Genomic DNA, 21,081 nt, shown 5'->3' with positions numbered 1-21,081 from the left:
TTATTGAATAAACATGTCCCTGTTTTTCATAAAAAAAAATATTTACCATTGTAGTATTCCTGCAAATTAGCAACTGCAACTTCTAAGCCTCTGCTAGCAGTTGCATTTCCCATAGCTGATGGAACATGTATTCCATGTCTTCTAATATCTTCTTCAGCAAATGACCTTGAAAATAAACAATATTAGCATAGTGTTGACATAATTAGGTTAAAGCATTATATAAATTAAAAGGCATATCAATTCTTACGTAATTTCTGGGCAACCGAAGCAGCCTCAGCAACACGGCTATCATCAGAAAAAAGAGGTGAAAGCTCCATCAAATCACATGGGCTGCTATTGAACTCCATTAAATACTGCAGAAATAACCAACCATTGGTAAACTTTCCTAACATGAATAATGGTAAAAACCACACGAATCAACTGAAATACTTTTATCAACTCAATTGTTTGACTAGTTGTTTCTCGCTGGGATTATATTTCAAAGACAAAGGAGGAATTGATCTACCAATAAAACATAAAACATAAACATAATAATAAAGCTCATTATTATTCTGACCTAGTTAGATAACAAGGTATAAAAGATCTTCATTCTGAAAAATGCAAAATAATAAAGCACAAAAGAAGGAGCTTAGAACTAACAAATGTAATTTTTAAAAGAAATAATTACTATATTGCAATTTATTTTGGTTTGAGACCATGTTTAATATGACTACAGTGAACGATAAAGTTCTTCCTCTGCAACCAAAATATACCTAAGGCTCAAACTCTAGAAGACCAATTAACCTACAACAACCTCACACCCATTGATCCAAATGCTCAGCAAGAACAATTGCAAATTTTAGCATAACACAAACCAAGTAGATTCGAGAATCACCTCAGAAAGTGTCTTTCGATGCTTAGAGTCTTGAACTGAGACATCTTTCTTAAGATTGTAGAGTCTCCCATCAATCTTCCAACCAAAACACAACAACAATAAAATCAAGACCTTAAACAAATTAAATTCCCAAAAATTACCAATCGGTAGAGTAAGGAAAACCTCTTTCTGAAGCTCAAGCAGCTCCTTGCAAGAATCCTTGAACAACAACGAGAGCTTCTCAACCCCGGGGAACAACGGACTCGCAACTGCCTGCGAGGAGTACTTGGCTGCATCGGACGACACTCAGATATGCCCGTTCGGCTCGCCGTTGTCCGCTTCTGCTTCCTCCAATTTCACAACCAGACACAGACATACTAAAAATTATATGACCATAGAAACCACAGGAGGAGCTGACATTCATGTTACCTGCAACATCTCAACAAGAAGAATGATGCGCGGGTTCGTGTGGAGGCAGAGAGCGCGGGTTCGTGTGGAGGAAGAGTTAGGGTTCATTGCATAAAACCTAAAATGTAAAGGACAAAGCAGCATATGAAAAACTAGATTTAACAATGACAAACTACCATAAGTATAAGGAATGCACAGCAGGTTAATTACCTTCAAATCGGTTCCGTGTAGAGGCAGAGAGTGCTAGGGTTCGTGTTGAGGCGAAGAGCGCTAGGTTCGTGTGGAGGCAGAGAGCGCGGGTTCGTGAGAGCATTAAGCTTAGGGTTCATGTGAGGCAGAGAGAGGGACGAGAGTGATGAGTGTTAGGAGTTAGGGTTTTTTCAAACTGAAATTCAAAAAAAAATTATTTTCTTAAGTTTTCAAAAAGAAAATCAATTTTCAAGGGAAAATCTGAAGGATTTTTAAATCAAGTTAAAAATGTAAATATAAGAATAAAGGAATAAAAAGTTTTCTCTAAAAGAAAATTATGACAGTTAAAAATGACATAATTTGAAAGTTAATTGTGGCAGTTAATGAAATGACGTATTATGCTGAAATTTGTGGCGGTTATTAATAACCGCCATATTAAAACCGCCATTTTTTACACATTTTTTTTGTAGTGTATGTTATAGAATTATATTATTTTTTATTTGAATAAGTAAATTGTAGGAATATCGTGTGCGGAAGCATGATAATTTCAACCAAAGATTATGAGAAATTAAAGTAACAAGTAAAGTGAGAATGATACCAGAATTTTTAGGTGAAAAACCCTTTAAATAGAGGTAAAAAACCATCGGCGAGAGAGTTAAAACTTTCAATATAATGGTACTGGGAGTACAATGAATTCCTCTCAGGCTAATGATAAATAGCCCCAAAACAAATTCTCTCTATATGGGTTAAACACTTACTTACACCCAAGAGCAAAAAGAGAAAATAGAGAGTATAGGAAAAGAGAGAGGAAACAAGTGTGTTGTTGTTTGTTGTGTGTTACATTGCTTGAAGGAAGCCACTATATATATAGTGGTTTTAGGAGACAACAATAATAAATACAATTAATGACAATTAATCTTCTATTGATTGCAATTGATAGTAGCAATTAACCTCACATTGATTGCAATTGATTGTGGCAATTAATCTCCCATTGATTACAAATGATTGTGGCAAGTAACCTCCTAATTATGACAAGAAAACAGTTAAAGGTGAGTCATAACCCACATAAATGAATGTATTTAAATAGTTTGATAAATCATTTAAAGGATAACGTTGTTGAATATTGATTGTTTGATTTTGATTCGGAGATATTTAATATGCAGTATTATAGATTTATAGATTAGTTATAGTAGAGTAATTATCCAACTCTAGCAGTGAATTTGTTTGATTTTGATTTAGAGATATTTAATATGCGGTATTATAGATTTATAGAATAGTTATAGTAGAGTAATTATCTAACTCTAGTAGTGAATTTGTTATTTTGGTTTAGTATATTTGATAACATATATTGCTAATAAAAAAAAAATATTTGATAACATAACAATTTGAATGAGAAATTTTCGGCAAAAATGTGAAATAGATAAGATTTTATAAACGATTTTCTACATATTTCACTCACGTGAGAAGATTCTCGCTTGAATGAAAATATGAGGTGTTCTTGGGTCCATTTCCACTCAAGCGAGAAGAGATTTCGTTCAAGCAAAATTAGGATAAATTATTAGGTACTTTTTGGTCCATTTTCGCTCAAACGAGATGAAATTTCGTTCAAGCAAAAATGGGGAAATTTTGGGGTGCTTCAGGTTCAATTTCGTTAAGCCAGTTTTTTTTTATTTTTTAAAGGCTTAAAATTTTTATTTTTGCTTTTGAAAGCCTGGTTTATTATTGTGGATTGGCTTTAAGTGAAAAATTTAAATTTTATTTAAAAATATGATTAAAGGAACTTATTTATGTGTTTAGAGAGTTTAAAATATAATGTGATTGAATGATGCATTGATGTGGTAAACAAAATATGCAATAAGGTGAAAGTGTGATCAAGATATAATATTTTCAGAAAAGGAAATACCGTGTTGAGATTATTATTAGGGAGTATTGATTTGTGAGTATCTTTTGAATGAGACAATCTTGATTCTACTGATATAATGAAATCATATAGATGAAACTATTCAGTTAGTGAGAGTCGAAGGAGGTTCATTTGGCTGAGTTTGAGGTTTGAAATAACTAATCAGAGCAGAAGTCCTCTGAGATAATGAGATAATTATGCACATGATTGTGTCAAGTCTTACGGAAGTAGAGTCAAGTGTCTGAGTATAGTATATAAGTCAGTAAAAATCTGACATGGGTAAGATGGACGAGGAATGTGATAGACACTTGATGAATTTGTGCAAATTATGAGAATTTGAAGGATTATGCTTGTTATTAAAAGTTAAATTTATATTAGAATTCTTAAAAATAGTTATTTGGGTGTTTGTTTTGTATTTGTGGTTAAATATTCATTACCTGTGTGTTTGTTTTGTATTTGTTTTCTTTAATATGTGATGATTTATACGGTTATACGGGAGTAAATGAGTTTGTAGGTAATGAAGCTCTTCAGGAAACAACTAAAGGATGAGATGACTTTAACTTAAATATTTTTTTTAAAATATATATTAAAATTCATATAAAAAAATATTTTAAGATAAATGAGATAGTTATATATATTTATATATTAATTAGATAATGTTTAATAGGATGTTACCAATACAATTATTAGATTACCAAACAATAAGAATAATAAGTAAAAAATAAATTCTAATATATTTTATTTTCTTAAATGATAATACCAATACCTGGTGCTGTCCCTTCTTTTTCAGCCTTGGTTACCATTTCCTTGTTTATTCCGCCACAATTTTATTTTATTCTACGTTTGCCTCTTCTCGATCACATAAATACAAAAAATAAAATCTATTATAAAACTAATAAAAACATATAAATGAAATAAAAATATTCATATGTCCACCTCTATTTTCTTCTGCAGGATAATCTTTATAGGGCGTCGGACACAGAAGAAAGAAAATAAATAAAAACATAATTAAATATAAATAAAAGAATAAGAAGAGAAACATTAATAAATAAAAATACATGAAAAAAATCTGATAAGTTTTCTAAAAATTATATGAACAAATTCACTCGCTCATTCTCATTGTTTTTTTCCCTTTCATTTTCCTCTCATTTCACTATTTTTCAAACACAACATAAAAGAGCTCGAATAAAACAAATTAAAACAACATGACACATAGTTTTAATCATTATTGAAATACAGATTATCCAGATTTTAAATGCATATTTGATACACGATATATTTACAATACACATGTTTTAAAGTTTACTTATAAGAAAAATTACAACGATATATATCCTTTAAAAATTTGCTTGAAAATATAGTTTTACATAAACAAGACTTAATTATTTTTTAAAATTTATAGAATTGTTTTTCTTTAAAATATTATTTAAAAACGTAAAATAAAAAAAATCATATTTTTCAACGTCATGGGAAACTAAAAAAATTCTCTTCTACAAACTGCCCCTAATATCTTGGCAAATTTAATAATGTTTTCGATTCCGACAAACACACTTTTTTAACATTAACGTGTAATAATTTTTAATATACTTAATTTCTCCATTTTGAAATGTAACTGCGTGCTAATCTTTATTTATTAATAAAACGGATTATATGTATTAATAACATGATTCCAAATAATTGAATCACAATAACATCAAAATCAAAATACGAAAGTAATTATTTTAAACACAGATAATTTTTAATATAAACATAGGACATAAATAGTTAACGTGTTAAATTTAAAATAAAATTATCAGAACATTATTCCAATTTAATACTTAACTAAAATAAAATAATCATGAATCAAATTTTACTTGAGGTAGATTAAAAAATATTTAATTTGGAAAAGGAGCATGGAAGATGTCCAAAAGGGCAGGGTAAATAATTGTGGATGACACCCTGGACGTATTAAAGCCAACGAAAGTGGGACAAATTTAGAATGGGGTCACGTTTGAGGGAAGAAAGCAAAGAAAAAGAAAAAAATAAATAAAAATGATGATATTTATAGTATTGTTTTTTATTTTTTAATTGTTTCATCAATTAAATAACTTTTTATTTATTTTGTTTTTAATTTAAAAAAGTGTAAATTGAGTAAGGGCCTTCTCTCACCAACCAATGAGGTTTATAGTTTTGATATTTCTTTTGTAAGGGATGCTTGTGAGTAGGTAGGTCTAAGGAGGCCACGTCAGCACTGTTTGTGAGTTGAGACCCAGACCATTGCGTTTTCTTCCGCAGCCCACCGAGGGTTTGCACCAGTGGTGCTGCGTGAGAGAGAGAGAGAGAGACAACGACTCTTACGCTTCCACTCTTTCTTTGGCGGCGGCGCGTCGTTTTCTCTCCACTTCACTCATCATTCTTTCTCTGTAAGGCTTCTGCATCATTATGTTGCTATCATTTCCTCCTATCATCATCACGTTTTAGATTTATTCCATTTTTTCCCCTACTCCTGATCTCTTGATATTGGTTTGCTTTTGTCTGCGATCGTTTGTGCATGATAGAGTTGTTTTTTTCTCGTTTGGTTATTTTGTCGAGCATCTGGTGAATATAAAATCAAAAGATGCGATGCGCAGTTGTTTGATTATGTAGTGTTTCTTAGAGAACTAGTGGAGTTTATTGAGAACCTGTTGTGCTTTATTTTAACATGTGTTGGTGGAGTTTTTATTTTCTGTAGTTTGATTTTATAGCGTGAAAATAACGCACTTGTTCTGCTCAATTTCACAATATCAGTTTTTCGTGTCAAGTTTCTTTGAACCTGTATTACTCGCTTATGATAATGTGAATGTCCGAGATTGACTCTGTTAATTGTCCCGATTTTTTAGATTAACATGATGAGGTGAAATTGTCATCATATTGAAAAAAATAAACACCCCGTGGTTGCAGTGAAGGATTTAGGTGTCTCGTTTTCAATATAGCAGGGGTTAAGGTTGTGGTAGCTAAAAGGAGCATAAATGCTTTTCCACATGGGTAGTGTTCCAGTCTAATATACCTCCGTTAAGTTTAGATGCTGCCTAGAGGCAGAGTATTCAATTATGTCAATCTCCTCACCGTAGGGTTCTTCGTGCCGAAATCTTCTTCGTCATCATCTGGCCAATTATTCCTGTCTTAATGGATTGGTTCATCTTCTGCCATTCTCGCGCAAGAGTGTAGGGAGGGATTCACGAGTATCCCAGGAAAAAGAGCGTTGGCTTGGGCCTTGAGCAGCTATTATCCAATATCCCAAGGAGTAGTCGGTTAGAACACGATTGGGAGCAGACACTATCCCTAATCCTCAAGTAGTTTTGGGTGAAGGGACTGGTAGTGATGATCCAACTACTCGGGCAGAATACGACTGGGATGGTCCAAGTTAGTGTTGATTAATGTGAATTTTTATTCGTGAGCATTAATGTTACTTCAGAGGCTTCAACTTAGTCCTAAATCCTAACGAGTCATCGCGGGCTGCTTAGAGCCTTACTTTATCTTTTCCTGGATCAATTTACTGATTATGTTCATGGGTTAAACCTAAATGGACATGTATGCAGTAGTGCATAGTTGCATAAAGCTCATAGCTGATAGTTTCACCACCCTTCTTGATAAACGTCATATATGCATTAGAAGTCATAGGCATATGAAACATGAATCAAACAAGAGCTGAATGTCATTCGTGTCTCAAGTCATGAATATATTCATGAAAGGCTTAAATCAATGATTCCTTATACAAGCTTAGAATGAATTAAGAACAAGAATATAATTAGTATCGAACACAAGAATAAAACTAGGATTCAAATACACCAAATAGAATGGAGCTAAGAATAAACTAAACTGAACAAATTGAATTAAAAGACATGAACCAAGTAGTGAAGGAAACAACATAAACTATAAATAGAGTTGATTATTGGAGAAAGTGACTGAACAAGAACAAGTAGCAAAGAAATAAGAACTCAAACAAAGAAAAGATAGAGGTAAGTTAGACGTGGTGGAAGCAAGGTGCGCCACTTTGAAGCAAATTCCATGCTCCTATCCAAGATAAGCACCAAGGATGAATCACCACTTGACTTTCTACCTAAGAAAAAGGATAAGACTCTCAGAAATGGAATCACACTTACAAAGTGAGTTGCAAAGGAGATGGTTGTTTATAAGTCAGTTATCCAAAAATGCAAATGAAATTTACAAGACATGATTCCTAAATGAAATGTGAAACTTGATTCTTGACTAATCTAATATTTGGATGAGATTTTGAAATAGAAGAGGAGAGAATTTTGATCTTTGAAATTAGAATCCTAGGCTACATGAAGCTTGCCTGAAAATTGGAGGCATGTCCCATGCCTTAGTCATGCTTTTCTTGCTCCTCTGTAGCACATACCTTCCTCACCTCTTCTTGCCTCCATATAGCTCAACTTGGCCGGAAATTGTTGTCCACATGGGCTTCAATTGTGACCCAACTATATCCTAAACACGAATGCTAATTGTACCTAAAATTTGCTAAGAAATAAATCCTAATTTATGAGTTCATGAAATAGGAAATACGAAACTATTTTTATAAGCAAGAATATTTTATGTTGTTGTGCAGCTGTTTCTTCCAATCATGTATTTTTGGTATTTGTCTTTTTCTCCTTCATTCATACATTCATCACTTCTGCAGTGATATTATGATCTGACTTGCTGACAAATTTTAATATTAATCTTTTGTTACAAACGAAATATTGCATGAGACAGTTATGATCTGTGGTACTCTAATTGGTTTGTATCCTATATTTTGTTTTTCAGTTTTATTTCTGAAATTAACAACAAAATACAAAACAATAATTGTGTTTCACAGGGTTTGGTGCATTTCATTCTGAGTCATTATGGCCAATGGTCCGGCACCATTTTCTGATATTGGAAAAAGGGCGAAAGGTAAATTTGCATTTGGAATCATATGATGTTGTTAAATGGTTGAATGCCATGGTGGAATTTTTGCCAATGACTGTAGGCTATTTGTGATGGGGGAGGCCTGCAATGGCATGATTATATGTTGGAATTTGGCCTTCGGTTATCTGCCATTGATAACAATGGAATCATAATATATTCATTTTTGTATGTCATTAAGTTCCTATGTTAGCGAACAAATTGTCTTTAAAACTTCTCTACTTTCAAACCCTTTATGATCCTTACAAGGAATACATGGTAGAAAATCTAGATTGTTGGTTCCTCTATCTTTCATATCAAGTCAGATCTAAATTTTATAAAACATACCAGTGACATTAAGTTGTAAATAATCTTGTTCCTATGCAGAACTTTTATACAAGGATTACAACTTTGATCACAAGTTTAGCCTGTCAATTCCAAACTCCACTGGATTGGTAATGCATAACCCACTCTCTGCTATTATTTCTTTTTAATTACTTGTATTAGTTTAGGGTTCAGTATCTCACTGCAGTTGATGCTGATGTAAAATCCATTTTGCTTGAATATGCGGTATCACACACAATATACTGAACATTATATAATTTAAGAGGTATGAAGATATTGATTGTTGATGTTGTTTTCATATTCTCCTCCTTTTGACTGGTCATCTAACAGGAGTATGATTCTTCAGAAAATCTGATATAAATGGATTGCATCCCATTATTGGTGATATGAGGATAAAAATTTCATCGCATCCATCTTTCATCTTTCTTTGTTATTCGACTATTGATTAAAATAAAGGAAGAGGATGAATGAATAGATTTAGTATAATGCTCAATTGATTGATGTGATGTCATTAAATTAATAATTTGCATTCCTTAAAAATAGTAATAATTGAGTTTTGTTATATTTTATTGCTAGTCAAATATCAAGAGTTGCGAGATAAAGTTAACAGCTGGATTCCTAGAGAAATATTATCTTTCATTAGGAATCATGTTTTATCTATTTAACATAATTAAGTAAATCATTAATAACTATGTGTACTTACAAAAATCACTTCAGTGTCAACTAAACTTCGCTCCAATATGGAATTTTACTCCCAAATAAAGTGCTGCGGGAGAGGATGAATATTGTTTTCTCCTTTCTTGAGCCATTTGGGTTCATAAAAGTCGGAAACTTGTTGTGTCTTTCAGTTCATGGATTGTTTACGTATTCCTATGAGTACTAAAGATGTTCACCACAGTTGGAAACTTGTATTTTACCAAATAGCCTTAAATTACTGCAACCCTTAGTCCATCACTCTGTCTATACTGTGCCTAATTTCAATTTTTTTTTCCCATTTTGCAGGGGCTTATAGCAACAGGATTGAAGAAGGATCAAGTTTTTGTTGGTGACATAAGTACTCTCTACAAGAGTGGAAATACTACAGTGGATGTGAAAGTTGATACATACTCTAATGTAAGAAATAGAGTTCTACTTTTACTCAGATATGCTTCCTTTGATATATAGATAATGGTGCTGCCATTGTTTTGAAAATCGGATAGGATGGGTTGGTTGGACGGAAACCATCCTAGTAATTGGTCTGGTCATCATTATATAAAACCAGAAAATTTTGGAAACGGTGAGAACTGGCTGTATTGACTACTGCAATAAATAGCAGTATTTAAACTAATTACCAAATTATGAGTTGAATATATGGCAATCAACCTTAAGAGATATGACAAAGTAGTGTTTAATATTTTATATTTTCTAACGAGATGAACCTACAATGATGCTTTCTCTGATTTACCTCTCCAGGTATCTACAAAAGTGACTGTGAATGATGTCTTGCATGGTACAAAAGCTGCTTTGAGCTTCAGCATACCTGATCATAAGTCAGGGAAGGTGGGTATAATCTAGATTTACCAGTGCTAGCTAATGTTAATGTATGATTTACAAGACTGAATTAAGTGCATTCTTTTACTCCAGAAAGTACTTTAAATGTTACATTTGATTTTTAAACTATGGGGATTTCATAAATATAACGACTCTGCTAGAGCTTCAAGCATGGAAGTAAACGGACTTTATAGTAAAAGTTTGATCAAGTAACTTTAGACAAGAAAAGGGAATGCATTCCTTATTACCTTAAGTTATGCTGAAAATCACGTGTTTTGTTCATGATAGTTTGTTCACTTGATTGAGATTGCTTCCAATCAGAAATCTCAAGTTAATAAACTTGTGCACCAAAATCATCTAGTTTTAAGGAAGAATGCTTTCTGTTTCTCTTTGGAGGGGAGGTGTGGTAGAGAGGTCATCTGTTATGTTATGGTACCAGTAATGATTTAAAGTAGTAAGAAGGATAAGTTGATTTTTTTTGGGGATTAGCTTGGTAAAGCCTGGAAATGCCCGCCCAAGTCATGTTCATCATGGTGGGGCTATGGCTGCTAATGTATGACTGTTTGTCCCTTCCAAACCCTGCAATATGGGGAGCCTCCTGCACCTGGACATCCTTTTTTATGCTTAGCAATGAATTTAATTCAGCACTCTCACAACGTATCTAACCATGCTATATTACCTCAGCTGGATGTGCAGTACCTTCATCCTCATGCAGCCATTGATTCTAGTATTGGTTTGAATCCATCCCCTCTATTGGAGCTTTCAGCTGCAATTGGCAGCAAAGATCTTTGTCTGGGTGCTGAAGTTGGATTTAATACAACTTCTGCTTCGTTCACAAAATATAATGCTGGAGTTGCCTTCAATAAACCAGATTTCTCGGCAGCACTTATGCTGTAAGTAATGTTGGTACCATATTTTTCGTGTTCAGTTTTCTAGTGTCTTATTATTATGTTATTCATTTACCTGCTTTTTTGTTTATTTCTTTCTATGTTTTCTACCTATATTTGTGATGACCTATCAGAAAGGGTAGATAAAATTTTAAATTTGTAAGCACGGCAATAACTTATAGGTTAGACATACAGTCACGTAATATTTTTCTGAAATAATGTTTTTTTTTTAAATTCATGTTAGGCATCAAGGCTGACACCCCAAAATTTATCAATCATCTCCCCATCACATGAAAATCTTATTAAAAAAGAATAAAAGAAAAGATTACAAAAACATGGGGGACCACACCAAACCCATGTAAGAAGAATAACACACTCCCAACTAATACAAGGAGGTAACATAGAGTACCCTATAAAATCTAACTTATTTTCAACTCCAAGGTTAGCACAATGATTTCCTGCCCTGGAGATATGAGAAACCTTGAAATTCATGCCTTCGCAAATCTTCAAACACTTCTGCATCTCCCTCTAATAGACCAAGGAACCACCATATCCGAGGAAAAAGCTTGACAAAGCCAAAAAGAGTCACTTTCCAGCCAGTCTTCTATGACTAACAGACTGAGCAAGCTCAATGGCAAGAATAGCTCCCATGATTTCAGCATACAAGGAATTTTGAATCCCCAAATATGCTGAGAAACTCCCAATGTACTCCCCTCTACTATCTTTTAAGATCCCAGCACAAGCAGTAAAACCTGGAGAGCCTGTGCTAGTACCATCAGTATTAACCTTGATCCATCCAATCTCAGGAAAATTCCAGACCACTTGCACCAGTATAAACCTTAGAAGGCCTAGTGTTGATACCAAAGAAAACAATATTTTTATTTGAAGCACTACTTGGCATACGGATGTACTCCTTAACAATGTGAATGGCCGAGCAATGCTAATGACCTGCTGGAACCTTGCATAATTCGTCATTCTCCAAGTCATCCATAAGGAAAAAAATGATACTTAAAAGCCTAATGTGCTTGATCAAGGGGATCCCTGAAGATGTAAGAGAAGAGATAATTCCTAAACGAGAAATGTTAGTCATATCATGGACGACATTTTAAAGCTAAGTCCAAAAATACATGTTTAACTAATACTTAAATTCTTTCTATTGTACCAGAATAGCCGAGTTAAAGTAATGCAAACTAAGAGAGATTGTACACATAAGAGAATGATAATCTATGCCATGCACATATCCTCAAATTAATTCCTTAATTGAAGGATGATACTATAGAGTGTTATGTACCCAAAAAATATATTAATATAGTAAGGAAATCACAAATTTGAAGCCCAAATCCAAGAGCATGATGTTTTGCATTAAGAAAACATAACAAAATATCAAGCTAATTGATTACATGATAACAAATATGACATAATTATAACTAAATGAGTTTTATGGTCAGCCAAATATTTTGCTTATTGAATTAAGGATATTATAACTATTTAAGTATATAATAGTGAATAATATTCAAATAATCAATAAATAGCACTCATATAATTAATTACAACATTAAACAAAATCCATAAAAGGAGAAAAAATACATCATCAACAATGAGAAAAAATCCATAATATCTAAATGTTTTGATCCTAGTGTGTTATTGATCCCTGTATGTAGATTCAATGAAAATTTAATGACTCAATGAGAATCTTTAACTATAATTTATAGTTATTTCAAACAATTCTCATATCACAATTATATTTGGATGCAAGTGCAACCCGACTATCGCCGGCCAACCTTACCAGAATCCCATTCAAATACTTATATACATAGATAAGATAATTATCATATCTCAAATTATCAGATGATGATTAAAGATAGAATATGTATGATGATGATGATATAATGATAATTATATCTCTTATTGTAGTATGTATAATGATAAAGATAATATTTAATTATTAATTAATCCTATTCCATAATTAATTTAACATGGTGTACTTTAAATTTTTTATGAACCTTGGGTTATTTCAATGGTTTATTGTGATGTCTACAATTTACGAGGTTAAAAATACGCTGGTTTTTAGTGATTTTTGAAGGCATGGGTATTTGTTAAATGATTAATTTATGTTTTCTTTTATTAAGTTTTTTCATTTACGTTTGAAAGTGGAGAAGTATTTTCTGGAAGATATATTTGTTACTAAAATTAATGTACGGGAGGGTGGTATCCAAACTTGATGTGTTTATGGTTTCCAGTCTCTTACTTCTGCTTAGAGTTTGTGAAGATGTCCATCTGCAAAAGCTTTTTGTTCAGTTCAAGAAATGTGTTCATGTGCTTTGTTAGGGTATATATTTTACATCATGTCATTAACTCGCTATGCAGGGCTGATAAAGGACAGACCTTGAAGACATCTTACATTCATTATGTTGATCGCCCAGATGGATTTACAGTTGCTGCTGAAATGACACACAGGTTTTCCAGCTTTGAGAACAGATTTACTATTGGGAGCTCACAGTTCATAGATCCCAAGACAGTTTTGAAGACTCGGTTCAGTGATGATGGCAAAGCTGCCTTTCAATGTCAACGAGCATGGAGACCAAATTCACTTATAACACTGTCAGCTGAATACGACTCCACGAAGATCTTTAGTTCATCCACCAAGTTCGGTCTTGCTCTTTCTCTCAAGCCTTAACTTGGCCATTCTATTAAATCTGATTTGTTGACTTCAAATTTTACCGTTATCATTTTGCATTGTTTCCAAAACGCATGGCTGGTTGTTTTAAGCCCCCTATCATAAGGTAAACCAGAGAAACTAGTAATATTTGTGAAATCTAAAGCGGCACCGGGAAGGAGGACCCAGTTTTGAAATTCTTCTTACATAATGGCTAGAGGGTTTGTAGCTTATTTATGATACTACCATCCAGGATCTAGCATATAATTTTGGGACCAAATTCTATAATTTGATATAGTGACTCATGGTCAGGTAGATTTGTAAGTGCCTGATGTCTCATTTCATATCATTTTCGTAGTAACAACTTCTCAAACGGCACCAATTTTATCGTTCTATTTCACCAGGTCCCTCATCTACACTTGAGAATAAAACTTAGTCTTCGGAGAACTTGTTTTTGGCTATCCTGAGCAATTGAATGCTTTGAATTTAGCAAGAGGAAATAATATTTGAAGCGTTAAATCTTAGATGTTCATTTGTATTTTTTAAACCTTGCCCGTTGAAAAACACATTTATGCTGTTTGTTTTCAGGTATGAGTAGCAAGGGAGTGTTTCTTGTGTTTGTTTTAGTGGTTTTGAGTGTTTCTTGTGTTTGTTTTAGTGGTTTTGAGAGTGGATATGATAGAGAGTGAGAGTATGAAAAGATTTGCGTTGATTTTACCCAAATACGTGTATACATTTTATTATAATATACAATATATAACATTAAATATTACATAAATTTATTTAGGAATATTAAAAATATTTAATTATACTATTAATAACAACATAAAATTATAAATAATGAAAATAATAAAATTAAATTATAATATTGATAAAATATATAGAGTTATATAAAATAAAAAATGTATATAATAATGAATACTATTTTTATAAATTTATTTTAATTTAATACAAAAATATTTTCTATTATATTTTTAATTTTTTTGTTACAAAATATAAATAATTATGATTATATATAAATTTTAATTAATTCAAACTTAAAAAGAAATATCATAATTTATTATTCAAATTTTTTTAATTACAAGAATAAATTTGTAAACTTATATTTTGTATCTTTAAAGTAATTTTTAATTTTTTTTTCAACTATCACATCAATCACAACAATTTAAACAATTTCACTTATCCTTAGACATTCTCTTTAATTTTAACAATTTACTCTTTTTCATTTCCACAAATTCCCTCATCAATTCAAACACAACATTAATAGAAAATGGATTTGATGGTAACCATTTATAGAAATCAAACAAGAAAAATGATACCATAACAACAAAATTGGAGAAGTGTTTAATTAATTTTATATAATGACACATTTTACATAAGAATTGTTTATATTATTAATTTTATTTCCTTTTTGTCTTGCTATGATGCCATTTCTAAGAAACATAATAGTGACAAGTGTACCATCATTTTTCTTCTTATAAATTGATCTGAAGTAGAAGTTGTTTTGAAAAACACTTTCACTTACTTTTAGTTATACTGACAAAGAAATAAACACAGATATGGAATATCGAAATAACAAATAAGAGAAGTAATGGATATATGAAAGAATTACTAATAAATTTAATATAAATTAAGAGTTTAATTACTAATTTTTATGTGTATTATGACGTACATCTTTTACGCGAAAAAACAAACAACAACATACATTTCTTCTAAAAAGGGAGTTAAATTTAAGATGAAGAAATGGAGAAGGAAATGGAAATAAAACAAATCCAAATATAGAGCAAACACAAGACATTACTTTTTTTAAATAAAATATTCCCGTGCAATCTCCCAATTATAAATCATGATGTATATAATAATTGTTATACTTATAATATTTTTTTGAGTTTGTAATACAATATAATCTTATATTTTTCCTCGAAATAAAAGAGAACACTTTATTATTAGATGTATCGTTTGGGACACGAAAAGTGAAGAAATATAAATACGCATTAAAAGCACAATTGCATTTCCTACCATTGAAAAAGAAGAAGAAAAGTGAGAAATATGAAAATAATAATGATAATAGCATCATAATAATAGTTTATATGAACAAGAAAGGTAAATGAAGGAGAAGGAAAGAAAAAGAGAATAAGTGTAGTGATCTTTGTGTGTGTGTGTTTGTTGTTGTTGTTGAACTTGGTTGGGTGTGAAAATGTCGCACAGCGATACCATACCCCTTCACCCATCTTCCCAATCCGACATCGACGAGATCGAGAACCTCATCAATGCCAGCGTTCACCAATCAGTCCCTTCCGCAAGGCCTCCAAGTCCCCCACGCGCCTCCATCCCGGTCTCCATCTCCGCCGCCCCTTCCCCCTTCATTTCTTCCAACCTCCCTCAGCCGCCTCCGCCGCTACCCAAATCCTCCACTTCCGCTCCTCCTCCGCCGCCACCTCCGCGTTCCGACGTCTCCGCCTCCGGGTTCGGACCCGCCCCCAACACGCTCACCGAGCCCGTATGGGACACCGTGAAGCGTGATCTCTCGAGAATCGTGAGTAATCTGAAGCTGGTTGTCTTCCCCAACCCTTTTCGCGAGGACCCCGGTAAGGCCCTCAGAGATTGGGATCTGTGGGGCCCTTTCTTCTTCATCGTCTTTCTCGGCCTCACCCTCTCTTGGTCTGCATCTGTCAAAAAGGTATATCTATTTCTATCTCCGTTGCACTCTTTCTTCCTAATTCTTAGGTTTTGCAATTCAGATCGCAAATCGCACTTTGCCGATCTGTTGTCACCACCTTCTGATCTACTTTTAGTGGCTAGTTCAGCTGAAATTTTCGTGGTTGTTGAGAATCGCGTGTCTCTGGATAGAATCCTAGGGTAGAATCCACTTAGGAGTTTTACATTGTGCCTGATCTTGATCTTATTGCAAATGTGTACGAGAATCACTTGGCTTTAAAGCTTCGGTTATTGCACTCTGTGTTTGATTGTATATATTTGGCGGAAACATAGAATGAAGAGAGTGAATGTATGTATATGTACGTTCTTAATTGCTGCTTCGGATCTTTTATGGTTTCTTTGCTGTGTAGTTTGATCGTATCTTTTTGTTTACATTATTTCTGCAGTACGTTACAGAATTGAATTGTGATTTATCATTTCATAATTTAAGTTGATGTTTCTAGTTGTGCCTGTTGGGTTTCTTTCTCTGTTGATTGATAGTCTGAAGATTAAATTACAAGTTAAGGGGCTCTGTAATTTGTATCCCATAGGAGGTGTTGCCCATTGAACAATTAATTGGTGAGGTATAAATTTAGTTTCAAAACATATTCTTGTAGTTGCACATTGCTTTATTTGGTGTTGCATTAAGCCAATGGTCACGATGCTGTTGATTTGACATTCTCTAACCAGCATGAGTCTGTTGGTTTGCTGCACGTGTACAACATATGTGGTTTGAAACACCATTTCTACCAAGTGTTTTTCCTAAACCATTCTGCATCAGTTTTCCCAATTTTATATTCTTAATCACGATGGTAGAATTGGGCTTTAAATAAATCATGAATTGGGATGTCTATTTCTAAATCGTAATCAAATTGTATTGTTTGTACATCTTAATATTCATAATCAATAACTAAAACACATGACTCTTAGAACATTTTACCATACAGAAACTTGAAAAATCAATACAGACGTATATATTAACATATAAACTTCAAAAAACTTTTATTTCATTTTCCAAAATATCTTGATAAGAAAATATCTTTATTTAAATTTGATTAGAAAATAGAAATTGATTCAATGAGATTAGAGAATCTTGTGTGATTAGAGGATCCAAGATATAATTCTGACTATCCAAAGTTGAAAAACAGTCTCTGTCTTGGAACTATAACACAAAAGTTGCTTAAGTAAAGAAAAAGTACGTTGTTGTTAAGGGTTAGGGTTATGAATAGGGCCATTTCTCTTCTCTGGTCCGCAAGCAGCAAACACAGCCGGGAGTGGAAACAGAATGTGTAGAATGCAGTGTGACCTTATTTGCCTGCTCTGGGTGCCATTTTTTGTGATTCTGGCTGCAAAAAGTGTAACTCCGACCATGACAACCAGATGTGACACTGCGACCCTTAGATGGAAAGGTGTTGTAACCCACTAAGGAAGAATATCAAAATCTGTGTTTGAAACGTGATTCACACTATTCACGTGCTATTGAGGCACACAATTGATTCAGCCTACTATCTGTATCACCAAGCTGAAGAAACATATTGTATAACACAAAGTGTATTCAGAATCATAGGATACTGATAACCATTAATTATTCTTAATTCTTTCTTGTTATGTTGAATTGAATTAGGCCTTGGGATTGTCTTCAATTTGTGGTTTGGCATTTGGTTCTTCATATATTGCCAACACTTAATCTATCCATGTGTGTGTTTATATGATAGGGGTTGGAGTATTGGAACTTATTGATTTTTGAAATAGAAAAGTAAAATCCCTTTAACGTGGTTCATATTCTCTGTCTGATTGTAATTTATTTTAGATGATTTTGAGACCAGTATTTGTAATTCTGGAAGATTTGTTGTATTATTTGATCTTTAATAAAAGCTGTCTTCTTTTAAACCGGTTTGCAAACTTTGGAACTTTGCATTTTTCAATATCTTGAACAGAATTTTGATTAATTAATGTCATTATCCAAGTACTCAGTAAGGGTTGTCATTTGAGATTCCCTGAAGAGCTGAGGTAGTCATAAGCTTGGGTCGATGATATTTCTAGTGAGCAAATGAAATGGATGTTAGAGGTGTTTATGATTTGGGGCTGCTTATTTTTTAGCTTATTTCTGTTCTTTATTCATAAAACAGTAGCTGTGATAGATGCTAGTAAGAGCTGGTATTGGCTGTACAAGTCTGAAATATCAATAGACATGATATTGCTTTTACAGAAGAGCATCCAACTCTTAGGGTAGTGTGTGTTCAGTATGGCATAACATTTTAGCTGTTGGTGGTTTTGACTACATTATTGCATCTAGCAATATCAGCGTTTAATTTCTTATCTCATTCCCTCAGTCGTTTGTGCAAATATGTTCTACCCATAATTGCATCTATCAACAGAATCTTTCTCTTCTCTATGACATGGTCACAGTAGACTGCTATAGCAGGATTATGGAGCGTCCTTTGTGCCACTATGGAATTAAATTAGTGGAGCAGTTTCAATAGTGACCAAAGCAGGGGCTTTTTGTGTTCTATAACGGTACTGTCATGATATAGGCTTCAAAATTCATTTTTACTGGAAAAGCATTGTTTGGGCTTTTTTGGGTATAATATATCTCAAAAAGTCACTTCTATATTGACCTCTATTCCTTCATACATAATGGGACTATCTTTAACTTGTTGCATTCTTTCTTCTCCCTTTTAGACTTCACATTCTACTATTTTTTTTATCTAATTTGTTATGTTCTTTTTCTATCAGTTTCACAAAGTTACTTCCGTTTTTGACCTCTATTCTTTCGTACAGTTAGATTTCACATTCTTTTTTTTAATCTAATTTGTAATGTTCTTTTTATATTAATTTCACCATCGTATTTCAGTTTATTGGCTTCATTATTATTTCTTATTGCTCCTGGATTGATGTTGATTGTGTGTACATTATATTTTCATGAATTTTGCAATGAGTATTTATATTTATGTGTATGAATTATTTATGTAGTATGAATTGTTTAGTTTGTATTATAATATTTAATAGTGGTCATCTCGCATCTTGCTTTAGTGTTTTCAGAGTTAGCCACTACATGCTGGCTGCTATCTGAGATCGACCGCTATTCTCCGTGATTCTAATAAATTGTTTTTTCCCCTTTTTTAGGGCCATGTAAAGTTAAATATCAGTTGTTAAATTATGAATCTTTTGAGGTAGATGATGTAGTGATTAGTCCATGGAACAAATAGTTGTAAATTAAATTTTATGGCTGGATATAGTTAATCCTGTGTCGGGGGTTCAGATTTCTTAGTCCAATACCTGGTTCTTTCTACTATGTGCTAACTTTGGTGCCTCTCTAGTGTATATACTCTCTTTTTTTTGCCTGCGTTGTAGTTTGCATTGATGAGAGTCTTGGTACAATGGTAAGTTTGTGACCAAGAGGTTATTATTATGGTTTTGAATCGTAGAATAAATTGAGGTAAGATTGTGTACATCTACCGTTACTCAAACCACACTAGGTGGGAACCTTGTGCACTCGATTTTGTAGTTTATATGTGTTGTATAATTAAGTGAATCTGGTCAATCTTAGTCGTATTTTCTCTAACATCTCTCTATCTGATTGTGTCTCAGTCTGAGGTTTTTGCTGTTGCGTTTGCTTTACTTGCTGCCGGCGCTGTAATTTTGACATTGAATGTACTTCTTCTGGTAATTACCTTTTTCTCTGTCTTCATGTGGTCATATTTTGAGTGTCAACTGTATTATGTTGAAGGGTGGTGAATCTGGCCACTCTGAAAATATAATGTGATGAAGAAAGACAAACATTTAACTTTGTTTACATCTCTTCAAAATTTCAGGGTGGACACATTATTTTCTTTCAGAGTCTGAGTCTGTTGGGTTATTGCCTGTTTCCTCTGGATGTTGGTGCATTAATTTGTATGTTGAAGGACAATGTGATAGTGAAAGTGGTTGTGGTATGTGTGACATTGGCTTGGAGCTCTTGGGCTGCATATCCTTTCATGAGTTCTGCCGTCAACCCAAGAAGAAAAGCTCTTGCACTCTACCCAGTTTTTCTCATGTATGTATCTGTTGGTTTTCTCATCATTGCCATTGACTAAATGCATCAGTTCTTCTGATTTCTTTATTCCGATAACCACCTGGAATCTGCTTCTAAATAGAAATTTTTGTTTAATGATCAACCTTTTCTTTTTAATTCTTTTCCGCCCTTCCTTTTTTCTGTTTAAAATTTGGTTAGATATATTTGAAGACAGACAGTTGTATAATATTACGTGGAAAGTATATGGTGGGATAAAGCTTGCTGCATAAGTATTGTTTTCTCTTTCTATTGTGTATCATTTAATGTGAATGTGAATACTGATAGGATTGAAGGACCCAAATAGAGAAAGAAATTTATCAAATGAATTATTTTATTTTAGGTCTAATGAAATTATACCCGAAAAATCTATTTTTAATATTACCTTGAACTCCCTTGTTTTTTATTATCATGTTAAGAAAAAAAGAAGACTGGTTTCTGTTAACAGAAAAGATACGTGTTATGTCATATAAACCAGTTTGCGCGTTTTTTTTTATGATAATAATAGAATGAATGCAATTAAAAAAAAATATTATTACAATAGTCATCAAAATAAAACCAATCCTTATTAATAGTTTATTTTAGATTATGAAAACGAAAAAATTGGTTAATGAGGATAAAGGTGATATGATATGATATAATTGTAATATACCCTTCTATTAT

The 21,081-nt window shown here is 32.8% G+C and overlaps 2 protein-coding genes and 1 long non-coding RNA gene across 3 annotated transcripts; 2 read left to right on the top strand and 1 right to left on the bottom strand.

The window, feature by feature from the left end:
- Positions 1 to 42: 42 nt before the first annotated feature.
- Positions 43 to 1,001, bottom strand: LOC137805896 (uncharacterized). Its single transcript, XR_011080271.1, has 3 exons — positions 875 to 1,001; positions 248 to 353; positions 43 to 165 (listed from the first exon to the last, which is right to left on the bottom strand). It is a non-coding gene; the product is annotated as an uncharacterized lncRNA (long non-coding RNA).
- A 4,418-nt stretch (positions 1,002 to 5,419) lies between these two features.
- Positions 5,420 to 13,867, top strand: LOC137807340 (mitochondrial outer membrane protein porin 6). The gene is made up of 7 exons (XM_068607945.1): positions 5,420 to 5,752; positions 8,185 to 8,261; positions 8,640 to 8,707; positions 9,600 to 9,710; positions 10,050 to 10,136; positions 10,812 to 11,020; positions 13,382 to 13,867. Exons 2-7 carry the CDS (start codon positions 8,213 to 8,215, stop codon positions 13,689 to 13,691), a joined length of 834 nt encoding a protein of 277 aa, XP_068464046.1. The 5' UTR covers positions 5,420 to 5,752; positions 8,185 to 8,212; the 3' UTR covers positions 13,692 to 13,867.
- Positions 13,868 to 15,680: 1,813 nt separating this feature from the next.
- Positions 15,681 to 20,651, top strand: LOC137807339 (protein YIP4a). The gene is made up of 3 exons (XM_068607943.1): positions 15,681 to 16,350; positions 19,959 to 20,033; positions 20,183 to 20,651. The coding sequence occupies exons 1-3, from the start codon at positions 15,868 to 15,870 to the stop codon at positions 20,441 to 20,443; spliced, it is 819 nt and encodes a 272-aa protein (XP_068464044.1). The 5' UTR covers positions 15,681 to 15,867; the 3' UTR covers positions 20,444 to 20,651.
- Positions 20,652 to 21,081: the final 430 nt, after the last annotated feature.

This window comes from Phaseolus vulgaris, chromosome 3 (assembly GCF_000499845.2).
Source record: "Phaseolus vulgaris cultivar G19833 chromosome 3, P. vulgaris v2.0, whole genome shotgun sequence".
NCBI lineage: Eukaryota > Viridiplantae > Streptophyta > Magnoliopsida > Fabales > Fabaceae > Phaseolus > Phaseolus vulgaris.
The sequence above is the reverse complement of the archived record's forward strand: the minus strand, read 5'-3'. Positions and strand labels throughout refer to the sequence as shown.